Here is a 20,723-nt window from a genome sequence, read left to right on the forward strand (position 1 = left end):
CCACTGTTTAGCCTCTTCAGATAACCAGAGTTGAATGTACAGTAATGAAATGCCTTTTTCTGGAGGGTGCCTAAGAGACTCCCAGAACCCTCTATTCCCACTACTAGGTGCATCATTCTGTTTTCTTTGGCATTGGACTGATAATTGTTGATGTGAGGAGCAAGCAGCTCCCATGGTGCTGCCACCTAGTGGTGGCCAGCTGCAACTTGGGGGTATGACCTAACTGCTGGGAGGATTGCTTGCTGAATTGTTTGCTGCATTGTTTACTTTGTTAACCTTGCAGTTGTCTGTTTTGCTTCACTTTCTGGGGGTTTGTTTCTTCAGTGAGGAGGATCATGAATCCCCTGCTCCCTGCATCTCTTAGGGGGGCCAGGTTTGGCCACTGGTCTCCAGTAGGCTATTAGGGTTAATGTGACGTGTGTGGCACTATCTCGGAGCAGCTAGCAACAGGGCCAAGGTCCAAGGTCCAACCAAGGTCCCCATAAAGAAGCATTTTATTAATTTGAGTTTTTTATATATATACTAATGTAATAGTATTTTGTACACTGTACAAAGCATTCTTGTAATAATGCTTTTATGGTGATATTTATACATTTCCTCTGTCACATTGCAATAGTTGTGGACTTTTCTAATTAAATTATGTTTACAGTAAATGGAATATATGTCTTGTACTTTACAGACTCGGTAGAGATAAGTACACCACGCCGCAATGTTCGTCCCATATCCATTGAATTAGTTGACCTTCGCAGCTATAAAGTAAGTCGCAGATTGTTGCAATTTTAATAAATGATGCCCCAAGGAATGAGGGAGTAATAATAATGAATAATGAGGGAATTTTATGGAAGGATACATTTATAGTTACTGTATTTGATTACAGCAGATCTTGAGATAGTAATAGAGCACTGCAATATTATTAGGCGTATATTCAATAAGAAAGATACTATACAACTCTCAGCACTAATACGATACTTTGACGAATAATAACTTGCAGATTGCAAATAACGACTCGCTGGTTCTGATTCAACGAGATGGAACCACTCACCCTGCTCTGGCTTTCCGCTCAGGATCCGTGTTATGTTTTGTTGAAGTGCTCCTGAGATATGTAGCTGTCAAAAGGTATGTGTATACATTTTTAGCAAGTACTGGATGCTTGGTTCTTGAAACTAATTGCGACTAGGTCATGTTCATTGGAGATTCATTGGAGTAACTATAGCATTTCATTTCTTGTGCTATTTGTGTGACTTATTTTTGTTTAGTGCAAATGATGAAATATGTGTGTATTCATAGTCCAGTACTGTATTCTAATACTATTACCACATTAAAAGAACTAATATTTTAATATAAAAATTAGCTTAATATCTTTTGTTCATTTTCAGTACAAACTTGGATGAGCAAAAGTCTCCTTGTGAAATAGGTACTATTTATGTGGTACAGGGTTGTCTTCCCTGGTGTCGGCTTGCATTTCCTGTTTCCTGGTCAGTTTCTTTTCTGAAGGGCTTGGATGTCAGACTTTCTTGGGCTTATTCTCTGTAGTTGCCCCAATGTTAGGGACATATTGTGCATGGGTGTTCCTTGCTTGTTTATAGGATTCCGCTTAGGTGGTGAATAGTGGTTTAATCCTATGGCACTGTACACGTACTGTACACATGTGCACTGTACACACAAATAATTCCAGAACTAGGTCAACTCTCTCATACAGGAAAGGCTTAGGCCCACAGGGCTAACAACACTGCAAACCAGACATAATAAGACTGATTGCATCAAAACATTCAAAATACTTAACAATTTGGAGGATGTTGATCCAGACAACTTCTTCATGAGGTCTGATGTAATGCAAACAAGGCCCAACAAGCCACAATGTCGGACTGATAACAGGAGATACTTTTTCACCCCACAGGGTTATAAACCCATAGAATAAATAAATGAATAAACCCATGGAACTGCCAACCTGCTGATATGCATAAAAAACTGCTGTACTACATTTACTGCCATAAATGCCAAAACTTGACTGAATATCCAGCTTGAAAAAATTATCAGGACAAATGAGGGAGGGGGACCTGTGACAAGCCGCTGGCTTAGTTCCCGATCGAGGCTACTAGTGTTAGTGGGCCCGCGGACGAGTTCAGGTAAATTTCTTAGGTTACGTGATGAGATTTACAAATTTTCCTGAACGTATGCCTTCTGTTCTTGCCTCATAAGCCTCAAAATCTAGTGATTTCATATTACTCTCTCAATACAATACTAACAATGTGCAAGTCTATCTTGTTTGTCATTTAGTCCCTCTCTCGTTCATATATTACTAGTGGGCTGTAGACATTCATAGCTATTATTTTTCTCTCTGATTTTGAATCACCAGTGGTGTCAACTCAACATCTCGTGGGTTTTCAAGTGTTATTTCTTTTACAACTAAGTGTTCCTTCATCAACATTACAATGCCTTCACTTATTCTGCTTGTTTGATCTTATCCCTTTGTTGAGTAGCCTTCCCTTCTCCCTTGGAAATGCCACCTCATTTAGAAGTGTCTGTAGTTTTGTCATCACGATGATATCCAGTAATATTTGGTGAATTTTATTATAGTGGAATCTCGATTCAATGAACCTCGATTCGGTGAATCTCCTGTTGGAACACACGTTTTCCATGCTGTACTGTATTTACTCATCTGATTATTCGAGCAACAGTTTTCTAAAGTAGAGACTGTGTAGGGTTGCTTAGGATGTTGGGACCAAGTTCACAGATGGAGGCAACATTACAAGAAATAGTTGGGGGCCTTGGATGTTTAATGCAATTTTGGATTTTTAAAATATAAGAGATTTGGCATCACTTTCACAGAAAGCTGCAATTTCAATGTTTTGATGGCTACTTGCCATCAGCTCTTCTTTGGAAGATTATCCATAGAAACCTTAGAAATCATTTTGAATGGCTGCATTTTGATTCCAACATGCCACAAAAATTAAATTTGCAAGCTTAGATCATTTTTTTTTGGCAGGTCAGAAAAGGATAGCGATCTGTATTTGGTGAGTGACAAACGACTTGCTGCTATGGATGACGAGCTGTCAGCCATGAACTTGGTTCCTCCTCGCCGGGGCTTTGGAGGAGCAGCAGGTCATGGTCAGTGGGGCAACACACAGCAGCGAGTATGGGGCTTCATCAGCAATTTAAAACGAGATCCTTATACAACCACTGTTGGTGCACTCTCCAAGTTTTATGATGTAGTTTGTAAGTGTGGTGATATTTTAGTACCGATTAAAAAGGGCCGTGGCGCACTGTAGTTTTTTGTTATAAGCACAATTACTAATTTATTATTTGCTCATTATTTACAGAAATGTTCTGTGATAATCTACAGTTTTGAGAATCAGCATTAGGTAGGCACAGTAGGTAGATAGGTAGGAACGTATATTGAACCATGAATCTGCCAATTTTTTATGTGAAAGTTCACGAAATGTAAAATTCCTTTCAGCACCAAATGATAAACGGCAGCAGGCATGATTCACTTAGCACAAACCCAAGCACAAGGTTGAAAGTCATCTACATGGTTCTTTCGGTCCTATTTTGTCCCTAATGCCAATTACTGCCCAAAACAACACAATTACCGTGTGATTTCTTGCGCTTGTGTTATGATTCGTATACTCTGGATTCTTTTCCTTCAATTTGGAAATGATTAAGTATTCTGCTTTTTATTTGAATTTGTGGCTAGGAAGTGGTGGATGTGTTTAGCAGTATTGTTAACATTAAGGTTTGAAAGGCAAGGGAGAAAAATAAGACTTTGAGATTTGGGATAAATCCCTATTTTTCTCTGCATTGGCCCTACGTTTGATTTGTGTGAAACTTCTCTGCAAAAGCTTCACCAAAACACTTCTCTCATGCAAATTGTGTGACTGCTGTTCCCATTTATTTGTTTGAAGATATCAAACTCTAGTTGCAGGGCTTATACTTAATACCCATCAATCAACTAATGGAGTGTTTCCCTACTCATTTGTGTTGCCATAGCTTAACGAATCCATGTATGGAGTTTCCTTACATTATTTCCCCTCTTAGTGTATTCTACATATTGTCCTTCACACTAGAGATCTGCAATCAGGATGATAAACTAATGATCATAAATGCATATAGTCTACCGCCATGCAACACATGGACAAAGGAGAAGCTGGATAATAAACGAGAAGGTCTTCTAATTTTAGGGAGAGCAGATAAAGATAGATCACGGATGTTGGTAGTTGCCGACTTCAACTTGAAATTCATAGACTGGGACACAAATGAAGCTAGAACCGATGGCTTTTGGACCTGTAGATTCGTAAACCTCATCCTGGAAACATTCATGTATCAACTTGTTAAACAAGCTATGAGGATGAGGGAAAAGGGATGCTCCCTCCATGCTGGATGTGATATTTACCTGGAAAGAGGAAGAGATATTTGACATTCAGTACCTTCCTTCCTTCCTTGGGGTAAAAGTGACCATGTCTTTTTGGGAGTAAAGTATGCAATGCATTATAATCTGGAAGAAAATAAGGAGGTTGAAGACGAGGAGGTTGGAGACGAGGAGGTTGGAGACGAGGAAGTTGGAGACGAGGAAGTTGAAGTCCAGGAGTCTTCCAGGACTGATGGCTGAGAACGTTGATGTTAATGTATGTTGATGCATAAACCAGTGAGTTGCAATGTATTGCAGGTACTCAATTAATGCAGAGATTTCTAAGATTTTGTCCTGACAAATTTTGTTTCCACCATTTTGAAGATGACAGTGGTTTCAGCCATTTGCTTGCTGAAGGAAAATACTGTAGCTGCCAATTCCTCTATGACCTGCTACAAAATATTAAGACGCGTTAGCGAATCTGGAGTGGTTGGCATCATTTAAGATCCTTCACTTTTCTTCCTCTGTTCAAAGCTCCAAACCAGTTGGGCCATTTCCAGAGCATGAGGCTTGACAACGGTCTCGCACCATTTGTGGCTTTTGTTTGGCAATGAAATAATCAGCTTTGTAGGATGCTTCAAAACAAGGCTTTTGTGTTGGGACAAATCCAAGCTTTGGTAAAGGTTCAGTCTTTACACATTGAGCCTTCTTGCAAAAAAAGATTCACACTTGTGCATTTTCAGGATAAACAAAACGTAAGGTGCTCCGTCAGCTTTGCGGCTTCATTCTTCCACTGGCAACAAACTTTGCCACACAAAAAGCATTCTACCCTCAATGTACCATCACATTCAGCAAAGGACATAAAAACCAAAGGTTATGTAAGCTTTGTTGTACTTCCTCATCCTTGATATTTTTTAAATTCTGCAAGGCCTGCAGAAGAAAATTAAGAAAACACCGAATTTGTTTAATTATAAAGGAAGTGTTCAGTTAAAGGCGCTTCAATCAGTGACACAGGTGCCAGTGTGTCTGCTCCCTAGACACAGGTGCTGGTATTTCTGTCCTTCTGACATAGGTGCTGCTATTTCTGCTCCTCTGACACACACACATGCTGGTGTGTGCTCTTATGCTGACAGGTGCTGGTGTGTGTATGTGCTTTCCTGACACAGGTACTGGTTTGTGGGTGCACGTGCATGCTCTCTTCTGACATGGGTGCTGGTGTTTCCTGTCTTCTGACATGGGTGCTGGGGTCTCCTGTCTGCTGACATGGGTGCTGGTGTTTCCTGTCTTCTGACATGGGTGCTGGTGTTTCCTGTCTTCTGACATGAGTGCTGGAGTCTCCTGTCTTCTGACATGGGTGCTGGTGTTTCCTGTCTTCTGACATGGGTGCTGGTGTTTCCTGTCTTCTGACATGGGTGCTGGGGTCTCCTGTCTTCTGACATGGGTGCTGGTGTTTCCTGTCTTCTGACATGAGTGCTGGAGTCTCCTGTCTTCTGACATGGGTGCTGGGGTCTCCTGTCTGCTGACATGGGTGCTGGTGTTTCCTGTCTTCTGACATGAGTGCTGGAGTCTCCTGTCTTCTGACATGGGTGCCGGTGTTTCCTGTCTTCTGACATGGGTGCTGGTGTTTCCTGTCTTCTGACATGGGTGCTGGGGTCTCCTGTCTTCTGACATGGGTGTCTTGTTCTGGCAATAGAAGAAATAAAATGATTCCTCTCAAGAGGCAATTGGACGAGTTCCTGCAGAAAGTGTCAGATCAGCCGTGTTGTAATGTCGTCCTGGGATTGCGGACTGCACGAAGCAACAGCCTTATAGATCAACTGTACCATTGTGTATCCTTTCACTTTCATTTATTTTTGTGTTGTGTCAATTTTATACGTGTTTACTGGTCATTGTTTTATAAAATTAAATACATTACAAGATTAAGCAGATGTAAAAATGTGAGAGAATCATATCCTACTAAGATAACGTTAGTTGGGATGTGCCTGGCAGGATGTTTGCTATTTAGGTCAGATTGTGCTGCTTGGGTAATCCCTTAGCTCAGTTGAAGGTTTAGTACCATGGGTCCCAGACAAGACTCGATACCAGTGCAGTTTGTCGTTGTTTTAACAAATGAAACATCAGCATTCAGTGTGTAAACATTCTGCCTCTAGACAAGCTCATGCTGAATGTGGTAATAAATGACCTGTCAACAGCTGTCATTCATGTATATATGTTTACAGTAATCTGGTTTTTAATGTTTAAATATTTGGTTTTATTTTTCTGATTTTATTAATTTCGCGTTCGCTGCCAGAGTTCAATTATCGGAGGTATAGTTTATGATGTCCCTTGAAATACATTGTGGAATTTAATAAGGAAAATGTGGAATATTTTAAGGAAATTGTGGAATTTATTAAGGAAATTGTGGAATTTATTAAGGAAATTGTGGAATTTATTAAGGAAATGGTGGAATTTATTAAGGAAATTGTGGAGTTTATTAAGGAAATTGTGGAATTTATTAAGGAAATCAACTCTGACCAGCCATCCTATTAGCACTTGTGTGTATTTGTTGCAAAATTTTTGTGTGGCAAGCTTAAATGCAAGTTTGATACTTGAAGCACGTTTATGGTGCCGTATCTCTAATTACTGATCGAGCCATTCTCGAGTGTGTTGACTGATAGACTGCAAATAAGTTCTTGTCATTCATTTTGGCAACATTTTCTTTTGCTGATCAAGTGCAACTTTGTTTGAGATTCCTGATATATATTTATCAGAAATGTTCTTTATATCATATTGATTTATGTGTGTTTAGCGGTAAAATGCTGTATAGATGGATAGTTACTGTTATGTAATAAAATGTGTATGCAAAAGTTTGTGTTCATAGATCACTTAGTTTTTTAATTCATATATACACTCTCCAGCTTAATTATTGACATTTTATAAAAATATTTCTCCTAAAAATTAGTTTTTAGAATTCTAAAATTACTTTTAGAATTCCTAACTTTGTTTTTCAAGATGTCAGAACAAATATTTTTAGATATTTGGGTCCTTGCTCCCAGTAAAATGCTCAGCAACCATCTAAATAAACATATTTTTTTTTCCAAGAATGTGACATCTGAACCTGCTGGGATGAAGCATGTCAGTTGCAAGAGGGCCTAAGTAATTTATGCGTATCTGAAGTTTCTTGTAGCTAGCAGGTTTCATTCCTTTGGTTATGTTATGCTGGAAATGGCTTTCCACCAGAGGAGGGGATGCACATATATATATATAATCCCACAACACCTGCTTACTGTCCCTTCAGGGTAATGTGCTAATTATAATTGGGCATTTTTAACATGCCCAATTAGGGGTCTCTTTGGTAGCAATTGAGTGTAATTATAATTGTAATTGTCCCTTCAGGGTAATGTGCTAATTATAATTGGGCATTTTTAACATGCCCAATTAGGCGTCTCTTTGGTAGCAACATATATATGATTAAATCATGGCGACAAGGTTGGTATGAAACAGAACTATTGATACGCTTTTTAAAAATTTGGATATAGTGTATTATCAATACACAGTTGCCAGATATAGATGTGGTATTTCATTAATGGCCAGAATATAGGGAAATTTTATTAGATACATTTATTTGTTCAAATATATTGTAAAGTACAGTAAATTACAGTACTTGATATATAGTATATTTATTCATACAGTATGCAGTGCAATGTTGTTTTGTAGGATGCAGTCTTTAGTAAGTATTACAAGAATGTACAATTACTAAGAGGAAGGGAAATGAGGGATGCTTTAGTATACACTTAGTAGTTGTGATTGCTTGGACAAGCCAATTATAAAACATGGTGGCTCCTTGCCTTGCCTTGAGGTTACCTTGAGGTGCTTCCGGGGGATAGCGTCCCCGCGGCCCAGTCGTCGATCAGGCCTCCTGGTTGCCGGACTGATCAACCAGGCTGTTGGATGCGGCTGCTCGCAGCCTGACGTATGAGTCACAGCCTGGTTGATCAGGTATCCTTTAGAGGTGCTTATCCAGTTCTCTCTTGAACACTGTGAGGGGTCGGCCAGTTATGTCCCTTATGTGTAGTGGAAGCATGTTGAACAGTCTCTGATGCTTGTATGTGCTGTACAGGAAAAAGAAATGTGACTTGTGATGGCATTTACCAAATATTCTCTCATTCTTTTTCAGCATATCTTGGGCACTGTATAGCAGAAAAGATTGTGACATTATATTCCTTGGTTTAAGCAAAGCCTTTTGATACTGTGCTGCAAAAAACTCATTAGAAAGTGCATGATATTTGTGGAAGTTATGTTGGATTGGGGCATAATTCTTTTTATTGAAAAGGAGGGTCAGCATTAATAGTGAATTGCAAGGGGGGGGGGGAAACTGTTGCACGTGGAGTGGCCAAAGTCTCCATTCTGGGATGCCTGTTTACCACACACATGTATAAACGATTTAGACACAGGGTTAAACAGTAATGTTATCAGATTTGCATATTATTTACAAAAATAGGGTGAGAAATCAATTCTGTTAATACAATTTAGACTTTAAGTAGAGGAAAGATTAGCTGAAGCCTAATGTTTACAAATGGATGGCTTTGAATCTAGGTAATGATAATAACTAATTGTTATTAACAGGACAATGTTGGAGTTGCCAAATTAGATTGCAAAAAAATCGATCTAAGAGTCATGATTAGCATGGACCTTCAAATGTAATATATGACTTGTATATGAATGAGTTTGGTCAAGTTTAAATAGCTGCCTCACATGGGGTAACAGGATGTCTGCTGTTATCTTTAGTGTTTCCCTCCCTCCCTTCCCTTCCCTCCATCCTTCCCTCCCTACCCTTCCCTCACTCCCTCCCTACCCTTCCCTCAATCCTTTCTCTACACGTGTTGCTTTGGTTGAGGACAGGAAGGGGGGGGGGGAGGCGGGGTGTGGTTGAAAGGGGGGGGGAGGCGGGGTGTAAAATGATCTAAATTTAGTTACAGGATGTTAGTACACTTGTGTCCTGCCTTCCCCATAATGTGTCGTTTGACATTTTGGGGGTTTGCTATGGGTTTGGCATCTACTACTGTCCTGAAACATCTAATGTTATACAGTACTTCTGTTTTATCTGGGACTTCTTCAGCCCCATTTAGATAATACAGTTTAGTTTTTGAGCACTGCACTGTAGAATAAACATAAATTACCCTTGAAAGTGAGCAGCAAAGAATATTACAAAGTTATTTGGTTCTCTTTAGCTAGAGGGACTGTGATAAGCTTTCCTCTCTTCCTCTCGCTGATAATGTTACAACATATCGTAACGAATCTCTCGTAGAGGAAGTTCCAGAAATTTTAATTAATGTTCCCTGGAAATGATAAGAGTTAGTGGGATATGACTGAGGTAGAGTATACAAATTGCTGAAAAGTTATAATAGATTTAGCTAAGTCTCGAGTGCGAGAAGAATTAAGTTATTACTAGTTTGGAAATAGAATTCTTGCTCTATGAAAATAGATTACTGGTTGACATAACAGGCACGGGAGTCACTGGAGTGTTTCTAGTATAATCAAGACCTACTTATGAGTGGGTTAAAGTAGTTATTATTAGCTGCTGCTTTACATGGACCAATAGGTTTTCTACTGCCTCATATCCTTATGTCTGCTTTTGTTGCTTGTAAACAGTGTATAATGGAGTCGAAGGTTATGTCCGTGAAACTGATGGCGACGAGGATGTTGCTGAGCTCTTCCACAGTCTTAATGGCTTTGAAGATCTTGAACCAGGTATGTATATGCATAATTATTTCCAAAAGTAACAATATAGTGAACAAATACATGAAATATGTATATACAATATATAAATATTTTGTTAGTAATGTGTGTTTTTGGTAATGACACATTATAGCATATATATATTGTATCATGACCCTGTATACAATCATTATGATTTTTACAGGCTATGAGCTTTTGACCAAGAAGGGTACTCTTGCAGAGCGACCAGAAGTAGAAAGATTGTCCCCTCTTACACATGACGATTTTCAACAGTTTGTGGATGATGATGGTCGTGTTTTGGACGTTGAGCCTCTTAAACAACGAATATTCAGAGGGGTAACTTGTGTTATTTTGGTTATTATTTACTTGCAATATACAGTATATCCCCTTACCTATCTTGAGGTTATCTTGAGATGATTTCGGGGCTTTAGTGTCCCCGCGGCTCGGTCCTCAACCAGGCCTCCACCCCCAGGAAGCAGCCCGTGACAGCTGACTAACACCCAGGTACCTATTTTACTGCTAGGTAACAGGGGCATAGGGTGAAAGAAACTCTGCCCATTGTTTCTCGCCGGCCCCTGGGATCGAACCCAGTATCACAGGATCACAAGTCCAGTGTGCTGTCCGCTCGGCCGACCGGCTACCTAGCTAGCTCTTGTTCTGTGAACATGGCTAGTCATATTTTCTTGAATTTATCTGAAAAAATACTTGGTCTTTGCCTTGTGTGTTGTTGTTCAATTTTATTTTAAAACTTATTTGAGGGTTTCAGTAGGTAGACTGTTTCATAGACTTGCTGCTCTTGTGGAAAAATACAGTACTTTTGTTTCTCCTGTTTTGTCTAAAAATGTCAGATTGTAGACTTGCATTTGTGTCACATTAGTAATTTTGAACAAGTAGTCAAGGTTGATCACAGGTGTTCAGTCTTACAGTGACTCTTGATTTGTTGCCGGTATGCTTTAATACCTATTTTAAGTAAATGGAGTAAGTAGATGGAATAAGGTGCAGTATCTTAGATTTTTAGTATGCTATACCTCTGTTGGCAGTATGTGAGGAGCTTATTATACATGCTGGCCACATTGTCTTGTTATACCGCTTGTATAACTATTTGCATTGCATTGTTTAACCTGCTTGATGGGGTTCTGGGAGTTCTTCTACTCCCCAAGCCCAGCCTGAGGCCAGGCTTGGGGAGTTCTTCTACTCCCCAAGCCCAGCCTGAGGCCAGGCTTGGGGAGTTCTACTCCCCAAGCCCAGCCTGAGGCCAGACATGGGGAGTTCTTCTACGCCCCAAGCCCGGTGCTTCATGTTGGCTGATGACGCTGATGGATGCTACATGTCTTTCCTTATTCAATTGCAGTCCTCATTAGCATCATTATAATCAAGGTTTTCCAGTTGTGGCATGAAGCACTTTTGCAGCATGCCCAAATAAATGTGCTTATTAATTAGACTAATCAAAGAAATACTTTTCAAATACTGGTAACCTTATAATGTAACACAGCCCATATGAAGAAGGATTGTGTTCAACCTATCAGTGTCGTTAGTTAACAATTTCATCATTACCTCATTTCCAACTTTCATGGGGGTTGTGAGTGTATGGCCCCCCCCCCCCCAAAAAAAAAACAAAAAACTGTGGTCCCAACCCCAATTCATTGCAGTAAGGGATTTGTTGCAACTTTATATGCCTCACCTTTCACTAAGCAAAATATTAATTTCACCCTATAATAGACAACCAAATGAACATGTCTGCCTAAAACAATTTCACCACATCTAGTTTATTTCTCACGTCCTCAGCCTCAAAACTCGTTTTCAAAAGGTAGCAGGGCCATACCAAATCCAAAACAGTCAATCAAATTAACCAATCCATTTTTTCCCTCCATAATTTTTAGCAACTCAAAATGGGGGTGTCTTTGACCTCGGGGCATATGGCATTTATTTTATTTATTTATTTGTTTGTATTTATTTACAACATTGCAGGGAATCCATCCAAACCTTCGGCGTGAATTATGGTGCTTTTTACTTGGTCACAACCTCTGGAATTCCACATACATCCAGCGAGATGAGAGGCGGCGAGATAGAGAGAACCTTTACTTTACTATGAAGCAGCAGTGGAAGACCATTACCGAGGATCAAGAAAGTCGTTTCAGTGGCTTCAAGGAACGTCGTAGTCTCATAGGTAAGTAGTTGTAGTGGAGTACAGTGGAACTTTGCTCGAGCAGATGTTAATTCTGGACCTTATCCACTGCTGATGTAAAGTATTGTATGTAAAGTATTACAAATGAGTCCAAAAAAAACACAGGGAAATACTTGTATGCAGAGCTAGTGGTAAATAAATGGATCATACTTGAACTAGATTTTGAGATGTCACAAGGCGAGCCTGGGCTCAGGCCAGGCTCGGGTAGAAGAAGAATTCCAGAAAAACTCTTTAGGTATGCTCCAGGCATGTAGTGAAAAATACATAGATTCACACGTTCAAGAATGTGTGTGACAGAGTATTAGGAGGCAGGAAATGTAGAAGTACAATAGCAGAGATTTGGATCCATTGCACTAGATCTCGCTATCTGTTAATATGATTTACTGAGCGTACGAAAAAAAATTCATTTACATCTGCACATAGAACATTAATTTTTCCAAAAAGGTGCAGTGGCTTTAGTTGTACAGATTTTGGTGATAAACTCGTACATTCTCACAATGGCACTAACATGCATAATGTTTCAAATAAGTCTTAAAGTTAATATAGAATTTGTAGATTATTTTGATACAAAGTAAATAGTCAGTTTTTTTCTTCATTAGAAAGTGAGTTCCTTACATTTGGTACCTCTATCTGCATGATGTATTTGCATAAATTTAGGGAAAATATTATTTCTGGTATGATGGTCTTTGTGCGAAGGCAGGTTGCATAGTGTCGCTTCTTCTCTGTGATCTGTCATGTAATGTTATGACTATTCTGATGGATTTGGCATCCATTTTCCCTCTCATCTAATTTATTCCATCTGCCTTCACCTTTTATTTGTAAAAATAAAAGTATTGTTTACCTATTGTTCTTGTAGTTGCAGATTTAAAAAGCTTCCTTTTTTGTGTTTTTCCATTTGTTGGGATTGGGTTCTTTCTGACAGTTTGCATGCATGCTGGGGTCCTGTACATTGGTTCCTAATGTGGTTCATTTTCATTTGGGGAATCATTTTCTTCTGTGTAGTTCTGGGCTCAGTGATCTCCAGGCATTGATGGACACGGCTCTGGGTCTTGCATATACAGTATACAGCCTGGGAACCAGTAGGCACACTGACCAGTAGCACTATATACTGTCACGTGGGGGGGTGGGCGGTCCGGGGCTCTGCTAACACTCGGCTGCTAGGGGCTCAAAGGGCCCAAATACTCAGCCCCTCCGACTCCCTGGATTCACCGGAGTCTCCTTGGTCACACAAGATAGGACCAACAATGCCCACCTCCGCAGGTCTTTGCTTCCACCACAAAGGGGTGCCACTGATTCACCCTGGAAGCCCTTCAGTCAACCACGGGGAAACTGCTGTTAACAGTTCCGGCCTAGACCCGTGGGGGAGTGAAGGAAGACTCAGGCTTACCTATAACCATAGCCTCTCTGAGTCTTGCCTGCCAGACAAAAAAAAAGGTTGCAGGAACTCCTTTCCCGCCTGTCTTCTCTATCTTCCTCTTAGCAAGGTCGCCAGCTGGGTTATTATATCTGCACCCCAGCAATGCAGTTCAGTGGGTGTATCATATATCGTTTGTAGCCAGAAATGTATGCTCATAGAGAAATATCACAAATGGAGGTACACTCAAACACAGTAATAAAATGTGTGGATTTACTGACGCAAATTACATGAACACACACACACAATCACAAGTAATACATGAATATGGAATATGGATGATGAGTCTGGAGATCGTCAGCCTCTTCTTCCCCGACCTCCAACTCTCCTTCAACTGGGCAGGAAGACAGGAGTCTCACACTCTCACAGGAGGGCCTCTTCACCACGTCGGCACCTCTTCTTCACTGTCCTGCCATCCATACACACTGTCCTCTCTGACAGTCCTGGACACAAGCTGCCTTGCAGCCTATTCTACTATTAAAGTAATAAAGTCTTGCTGCCACATACACAAGTAAATATTGTGGCCTAACTAGCCTACTCATACAAGGGGTAATGGGAGGGAAAAATGATCTACCTTACACTCCTGGCTCACGACGCCTGTCCCCCGATGGTGTGAGGTTCCCACGCTTCCTTGGGTCGATCCTCGACGATCCAGGGCGTTCCACAGGTCCTCAGGTGTCGTGAAGCCTTCGCGTCGTCGCCGTTCCAATCCCTGAGATTCAGCTGCCCCAATCCTGGTTCATCGATGGGCGCTGAGCTAATCACTATCTTTCCCCACACTCGCCTCTCCCACAGGGCGTCGCTCCTTGTCCTAGGCACGGTGTCGTCCTTCCAAGATTCTCAGTGGATGTGACCCCAGTCACAGCTAGCTTGCTCGCCCACCTTCCAGACCTCAACGTCCAGCCAGCGGCGCCGCCCAGCGTCGTCGCCGACTATTTTCCAAGTTTGGGCACTTCTCTGCTCACTGAACTTGGTTCCTCTTTTGCTTCCCAGAAGCGCAAGGTCTCCAATAACTGGGATGACTGCGACAGCCAGCTCAATCCACTGAACAAGGCTTGCAGAGCCTCCAATCCCTGAGAGCAGACCGAGGCGCGTCCTGTCGCTTCCACGGTCAGTACAACTCTGACGTTGGCGCCGCCCGGGGCACTCGGTGACGTCATGGCGGGCCCTGATTTGTCGCCCGCGACCTACGTCGGCCAATCCGCGATTGGCATAGTGTCCCTTCCACAAGGTCATATCTGCCGTAGGGGATACTGTTTCATTTTATATCAGGGCGCCAACTTTCCTTTATTTACAACTTATAATATAACCTCCTTCCATTAAATGGCAGCCGGTCTGGTCGCCACATATACCATTAGACTCCCTGAACCTCAGAGAATCAGTAGGGAGAGCTGATATGACTCTTAAAGCCGGCAAACGAAAGAAATAGGAGAGGGCACCGTAACATACCCCTCCCCTTAAAATAAGAGTCATATCGGAAGAGCAGCACTCAAGAGGGCAATCTATACTCTTGCTCCCTCCGTTCCTGAAGTGTCACTCCTCCAGTTGGTGACGTGGCTCGTACCACCTTGCCAGTCACTTGCCTCATTGTATCTCCACCTCGCATAGTACCGGGTGTGATGGGTGTTCCCTGAACACCTACAAGAAATCCTCTCTCCGTGGCTACGAGTGTACTCCCACGGCTCGTTACCACTGTAAGATTCAGTGCATGCAGCGCCTCCACCGCGTCGTGCACTCCGAGATAGTCTTGCATTTCCATTGCGTCCTACAGGTACTCCATGTTTCCTCCCATGATCTCCTCTTCGCCAATCTTCTCTCTTCTCGGTTCCTCTTCTCCCGTAGGTGCGTTGTCTCCTCACAATGGCACTTGTAACCTGTACTCCATCCAGCAGCTCCCTCTCTTCCACACTAGGCTTTTGCGATGGCCCAATGCCCCTCTGGTTAGGCTGGCGCCTACCCTGGGTGTACCTATTCCCTGCTTTCTTCGTATTGCCTTTCCTATACCATTCGCTCCTTCGCTCCCGACGAACATCTTCACTCCTCCATGAGATTCTCTTCCCTGCAGACGTCTTCTTCGGTTCGTGGTTGGGCTCATCCACCTCCCTGTGGCTCACCTCACCACGGTGGTTCATCTTGCACCTACCACTATTCATCTGGCCGGCATAGGGTGCACTGCGTCGTGGTTCCTCCACTCTGCCCCTCACTGCCGTTCGCTCATCCACTGAGCTTACTTTATTCACGTTTCTGTATGGAGGGAGTGCGGTCTGCAGCCTCCTCACCGCCCCAGGCGTTTGTACAGCTGCTCCTCGCCACTCCTCCACACGCATCATCAGGCTTAGTCGGAGGTCCCCGTCGGGGTTTTCCACAACCTCCGACGACCTCTCTGCACTCTCGCCCTCGTTGTCGTCGTCTCTGGCGACGTTTTCCCTGTCGAAGTCGGCTTCCTCACTATTATTTGGAGCAACTGATACCTCACCTGGCAGGGTTGTACCGCTGCTTGAAACATAGGCACTCCTGGCCCAATCGGGTTGTATCCTGCCTCCTCCGAGGTCATTACCCAGCACCATCTGTACATGCTCTAGGGGTAACTTAGGGGCTACAGCTACTATAGCTCTCTCGACTCCATAGTCGGCAATCAGCTGTACTTCGTGAAGTGGCAACCTGTATTCCTCCCCCACACTGCGTATCCTCACCACTCCCACAGGTGAATCATTAAATTCCTTGGGGAGAATACTCCTGGTTACCATACTTATGTCAGCACCCGTATCTCGAAGCACGGCAACCTCCACTGGGTCTGACCTTCCAAACTTCACGTTGGCCCCGAAAACGAAGGGATGTTCACCCAACTTCATTTCCCAACCATTCACGTTGGGTCCACTATAATATGGGGTGTGAACAAACACTCTCTCCTCTTCCAACATTAATCCTACATTCCTTTGGTGCTCCTCACACTCGCGGGCATAATGTCCTCTCACGCCACAGTTGTAGCATCGGCTGCCTCTCCTGGGCGGCCACTCGCCAGTCACTCTGGCGGTACCACTTGCAGACGTCCCCTGGGTCCTCCTTGGACTCCCTGTCGTCGTGTCCGGGACTGCAGCACTTGCTCCTGAGCTAGGTCCACTGCTCACAGCTTGGGGCTTCCTCCCCGCGTCTCTTGAGCTCTTGAACCACGTTACTTCATCGGGCACACTACTCTTGGGAGAGTCCCCACTCGTCCTCGCTCCTCCTGAACTCCTAAAGTTCCCTCCCGACCTGGGGTAAGGCGAGTGTCTGGGCGGCCCCTCCCTCCTGATATGTAGTGCCTCCTCCAGCATGTCGGCTCGATCCGCTGCAGCCTTCAGGTCCTTAATACCTGCTTCTCTCACCCTTACTCGCAACTCAGGATGGAGCACCGACATGAACTTCTCCATCACTATCAGTCGTTTAATATCATCCACCGACTCCGCTTCCTCCGCCTTCAACCATCGTAGGAATTTCCGTTCCATATCCCTGGCGGTCTCGGCGTAAGTCTTTCCCGACGCTCTTGTACACTCTCTGAACCGCTTCCGGTACATCTCCGGAGTCAGCCGGAATGAGTGGAGAACCGCATTCTTAATCGCGTCATAACTAGTACACTCCTCTAGGTCCAGCATGTTATAGGCTTCCCGGGCCTCACCAGTCAACCTGCCCTGGACCAGAGCAGCCCAATCATCTTCCGGCCACTCCTTCAGAGTCGCTATCCGTTCAAAGTGTTCGAAGAACGCCTCAGCTTCTTGTGGTTCGAACGTAGGTAAGTCACGTTCCCTTACCTTGAGGTCATCCCGCCGTGCAGGTAGTGAGGGCAGACCACGTTCAACGCGACGCAATTCGACTTCTTTCTTTGCCTTTATCTCCTCCAGTCGCAGTTGTCTCTCTCCTTCTTCTCGCTGCAGTCGAGCTTCTCGCTCCTCTCGCTGCAGCTGCAGCCGTGCTTCTCGCTCACCTCGCTGCAGCTCAGCTGCACGTTCCTCTCGCTGCATTTGCGCTTCTCTTTCCTCTCGTCGCAGCTGGGCTTCCAGTTGCATCTTCATTATTTCCAGTTGCAGGCTCCTCTTACTACAGCTGGACCTTCCACTGCTCCCATGTTCACTGTGAATTCTCTCCACACTGGTAGGCGCTTGGGGTGGCCCTAGTCGGGACGGTTCACCTTGCGACGGCTCTCCTCGGGACGGCTCCTCTTGAGATGGCTCCTCTCCCGTCGCTTCCTCTCGAGCTGTGAGCTGTGCCATGATCTCTATCCTTCGCTCCGCTGCCTTAGTCGTCCTCAACCTGATCCCAAAGTGGTTTGCCACTTGTTGGAGCTGGACCTTGGTACACTCTTCTAAAATTCTCTCGTCCCTTGTGTCAATAAATTTCTTTACTTTGTCTTCCTCCATCTCTATATCATTGAGCATACACGACAGCACAGACAAGTTAGTAGGCACTAATTTCACCGTTTCAGTCCCTTAGCTGGTTGAGTAACAGTACCACCGAATTCACTGGCCACACTGTATTAGTACCCTGGCAACACTTGTCTTGCAATTTGGCCCACACTGTAGCTTGATCCACGCTTCCTGGCGAAGTTCCCAGTTCTTGGCTACTGGGGTTCCAATCCTGGCAAGGTCGCCAGTTCTCTTGTCACGTGGGGGGGTGGGCGGTCCGGGGCTCTGCTAACACTCGGCTGCTAGGGGCTCAAAGGGCCCAAATACTCAGCCCCTCCGACTCCCTGGATTCACCGGAGTCTCCTTGGTCACACAAGATAGGACCAACAATGCCCACCTCCGCAGGTCTTTGCTTCCACCACAAAGGGGTGCCACTGATTCACCCTGGAAGCCCTTCAGTCAACCACGGGGAAACTGCTGTTAACAGTTCCGGCCTAGACCCGTGGGGGAGTGAAGGAAGACTCAGGCTTACCTATAACCATAGCCTCTCTGAGTCTTGCCTGCCAGACAAAAAAAAAGGTTGCAGGAACTCCTTTCCCGCCTGTCTTCTCTATCTTCCTCTTAGCAAGGTCGCCAGCTGGGTTATTATATCTGCACCCCAGCAATGCAGTTCAGTGGGTGTATCATATATCGTTTGTAGCCAGAAATGTATGCTCATAGAGAAATATCACAAATGGAGGTACACTCAAACACAGTAATAAAATGTGTGGATTTACTGACGCAAATTACATGAACACACACACACAATCACAAGTAATACATGAATATGGAATATGGATGATGAGTCTGGAGATCGTCAGCCTCTTCTTCCCCGACCTCCAACTCTCCTTCAACTGGGCAGGAAGACAGGAGTCTCACACTCTCACAGGAGGGCCTCTTCACCACGTCGGCACCTCTTCTTCACTGTCCTGCCATCCATACACACTGTCCTCTCTGACAGTCCTGGACACAAGCTGCCTTGCAGCCTATTCTACTATTAAAGTAATAAAGTCTTGCTGCCACATACACAAGTAAATATTGTGGCCTAACTAGCCTACTCATACAAGGGGTAATGGGAGGGAAAAATGATCTACCTTACACTCCTGGCTCACGACGCCTGTCCCCCGATGGTGTGAGGTTCCCACGCTTCCTTGGGTCGATCCTCGACGATCCAGGGCGTTCCACAGGTCCTCAGGTGTCGTGAAGCCTTCGCGTCGTCGCCGTTCCAATCCCTGAGATTCAGCTGCCCCAATCCTGGTTCATCGATGGGCGCTGAGCTAATCACTATCTTTCCCCACACTCGCCTCTCCCACAGGGCGTCGCTCCTTGTCCTAGGCACGGTGTCGTCCTTCCAAGATTCTCAGTGGATGTGACCCCAGTCACAGCTAGCTTGCTCGCCCACCTTCCAGACCTCAACGTCCAGCCAGCGGCGCCGCCCAGCGTCGTCGCCGACTATTTTCCAAGTTTGGGCACTTCTCTGCTCACTGAACTTGGTTCCTCTTTTGCTTCCCAGAAGCGCAAGGTCTCCAATAACTGGGATGACTGCGACAGCCAGCTCAATCCACTGAACAAGGCTTGCAGAGCCTCCAATCCCTGAGAGCAGACCGAGGCGCGTCCTGTCGCTTCCACGGTCAGTACAACTCTGACGTTGGCGCCGCCCGGGGCACTCGGTGACGTCATGGCGGGCCCTGATTTGTCGCCCGCGACCTACGTCGGCCAATCCGCGATTGGCATAGTGTCCCTTCCACAAGGTCATATCTGCCGTAGGGGATACTGTTTCATTTTATATCAGGGCGCCAACTTTCCTTTATTTACAACTTATAATATAACCTCCTTCCATTAAATGGCAGCCGGTCTGGTCGCCACATATACCATTAGACTCCCTGAACCTCAGAGAATCAGTAGGGAGAGCTGATATGACTCTTAAAGCCGGCAAACGAAAGAAATAGGAGAGGGCACCGTAACAACACTCAGGCTGAATTCTTTATATATTTCTGGCTTTTTATAATGAATTTTTTGTTTTTCAACATTGTATTCAATGTACTCCAAATAAATCCTATTGCTCGCACAGAACATTTTAGTTTTCTGCCACTGAATCTGAGCTCTTGTGCGGAATGGCCCATTCCACATCATGTGGTGATCCGCAGCAGCAGAACTTGTTTAAATGGAGCTAAATCTCTGCTATCATAAGTTAATTAAACAGTAATAGACATTCAGAAATCTGTGAGACACCTGTGGAACCTCTGAATTAGGTCTTCTTAACAAATTGTCTTTTAACATAATTTAATGGGAATGCAGAAAATGAAATACAGTATACATTTTATTTGATGTTTATCACTGTCTTGCCGCTGTTACTATTTACTGTAAATAACATTTTCTTTACAGAAAAAGATGTCAATCGCACAGATCGGAATCATCCATTTTTTGAAGGAGAGTACAATGTTAATGTGACTCTACTCAATGATGTTCTTATGACATACGTGATGTACAACTTTGACCTGGGCTATGTCCAGGGGATGAGTGATCTTCTTGCTCCCATCCTTTACGTAACACAGAATGAAGCGACAGCCTTCTGGTGTTTTGTAGGATACATGGATATTGTGGTAAGCATTTTTTGCCATGACTCGGTATATCATTGTGTTT

General features: G+C 43.8%; 1 protein-coding gene across 3 annotated transcripts in view; it reads left to right on the forward strand.

The window, feature by feature from the left end:
* Positions 1-20,723, forward strand: part of Tbc1d15-17 (TBC1 domain family member 15/17) — a 47,551-nt gene that overhangs the window by 4,830 nt on the left and 21,998 nt on the right. For all 3 annotated transcript variants that reach the window (XM_069312443.1, XM_069312444.1, XM_069312445.1), the window contains exons 4-10: positions 680-756; positions 992-1,116; positions 2,987-3,216; positions 9,977-10,075; positions 10,248-10,399; positions 12,032-12,230; positions 20,466-20,683. In XM_069312443.1, coding sequence (XP_069168544.1) covers positions 680-756; positions 992-1,116; positions 2,987-3,216; positions 9,977-10,075; positions 10,248-10,399; positions 12,032-12,230; positions 20,466-20,683 — 1,100 coding nt within the window. The remainder of the gene's footprint in view (positions 1-679; positions 757-991; positions 1,117-2,986; positions 3,217-9,976; positions 10,076-10,247; positions 10,400-12,031; positions 12,231-20,465; positions 20,684-20,723) is intronic.

Source organism: Procambarus clarkii, chromosome 72 (assembly GCF_040958095.1).
Source record: "Procambarus clarkii isolate CNS0578487 chromosome 72, FALCON_Pclarkii_2.0, whole genome shotgun sequence".
NCBI lineage: Eukaryota > Metazoa > Arthropoda > Malacostraca > Decapoda > Cambaridae > Procambarus > Procambarus clarkii.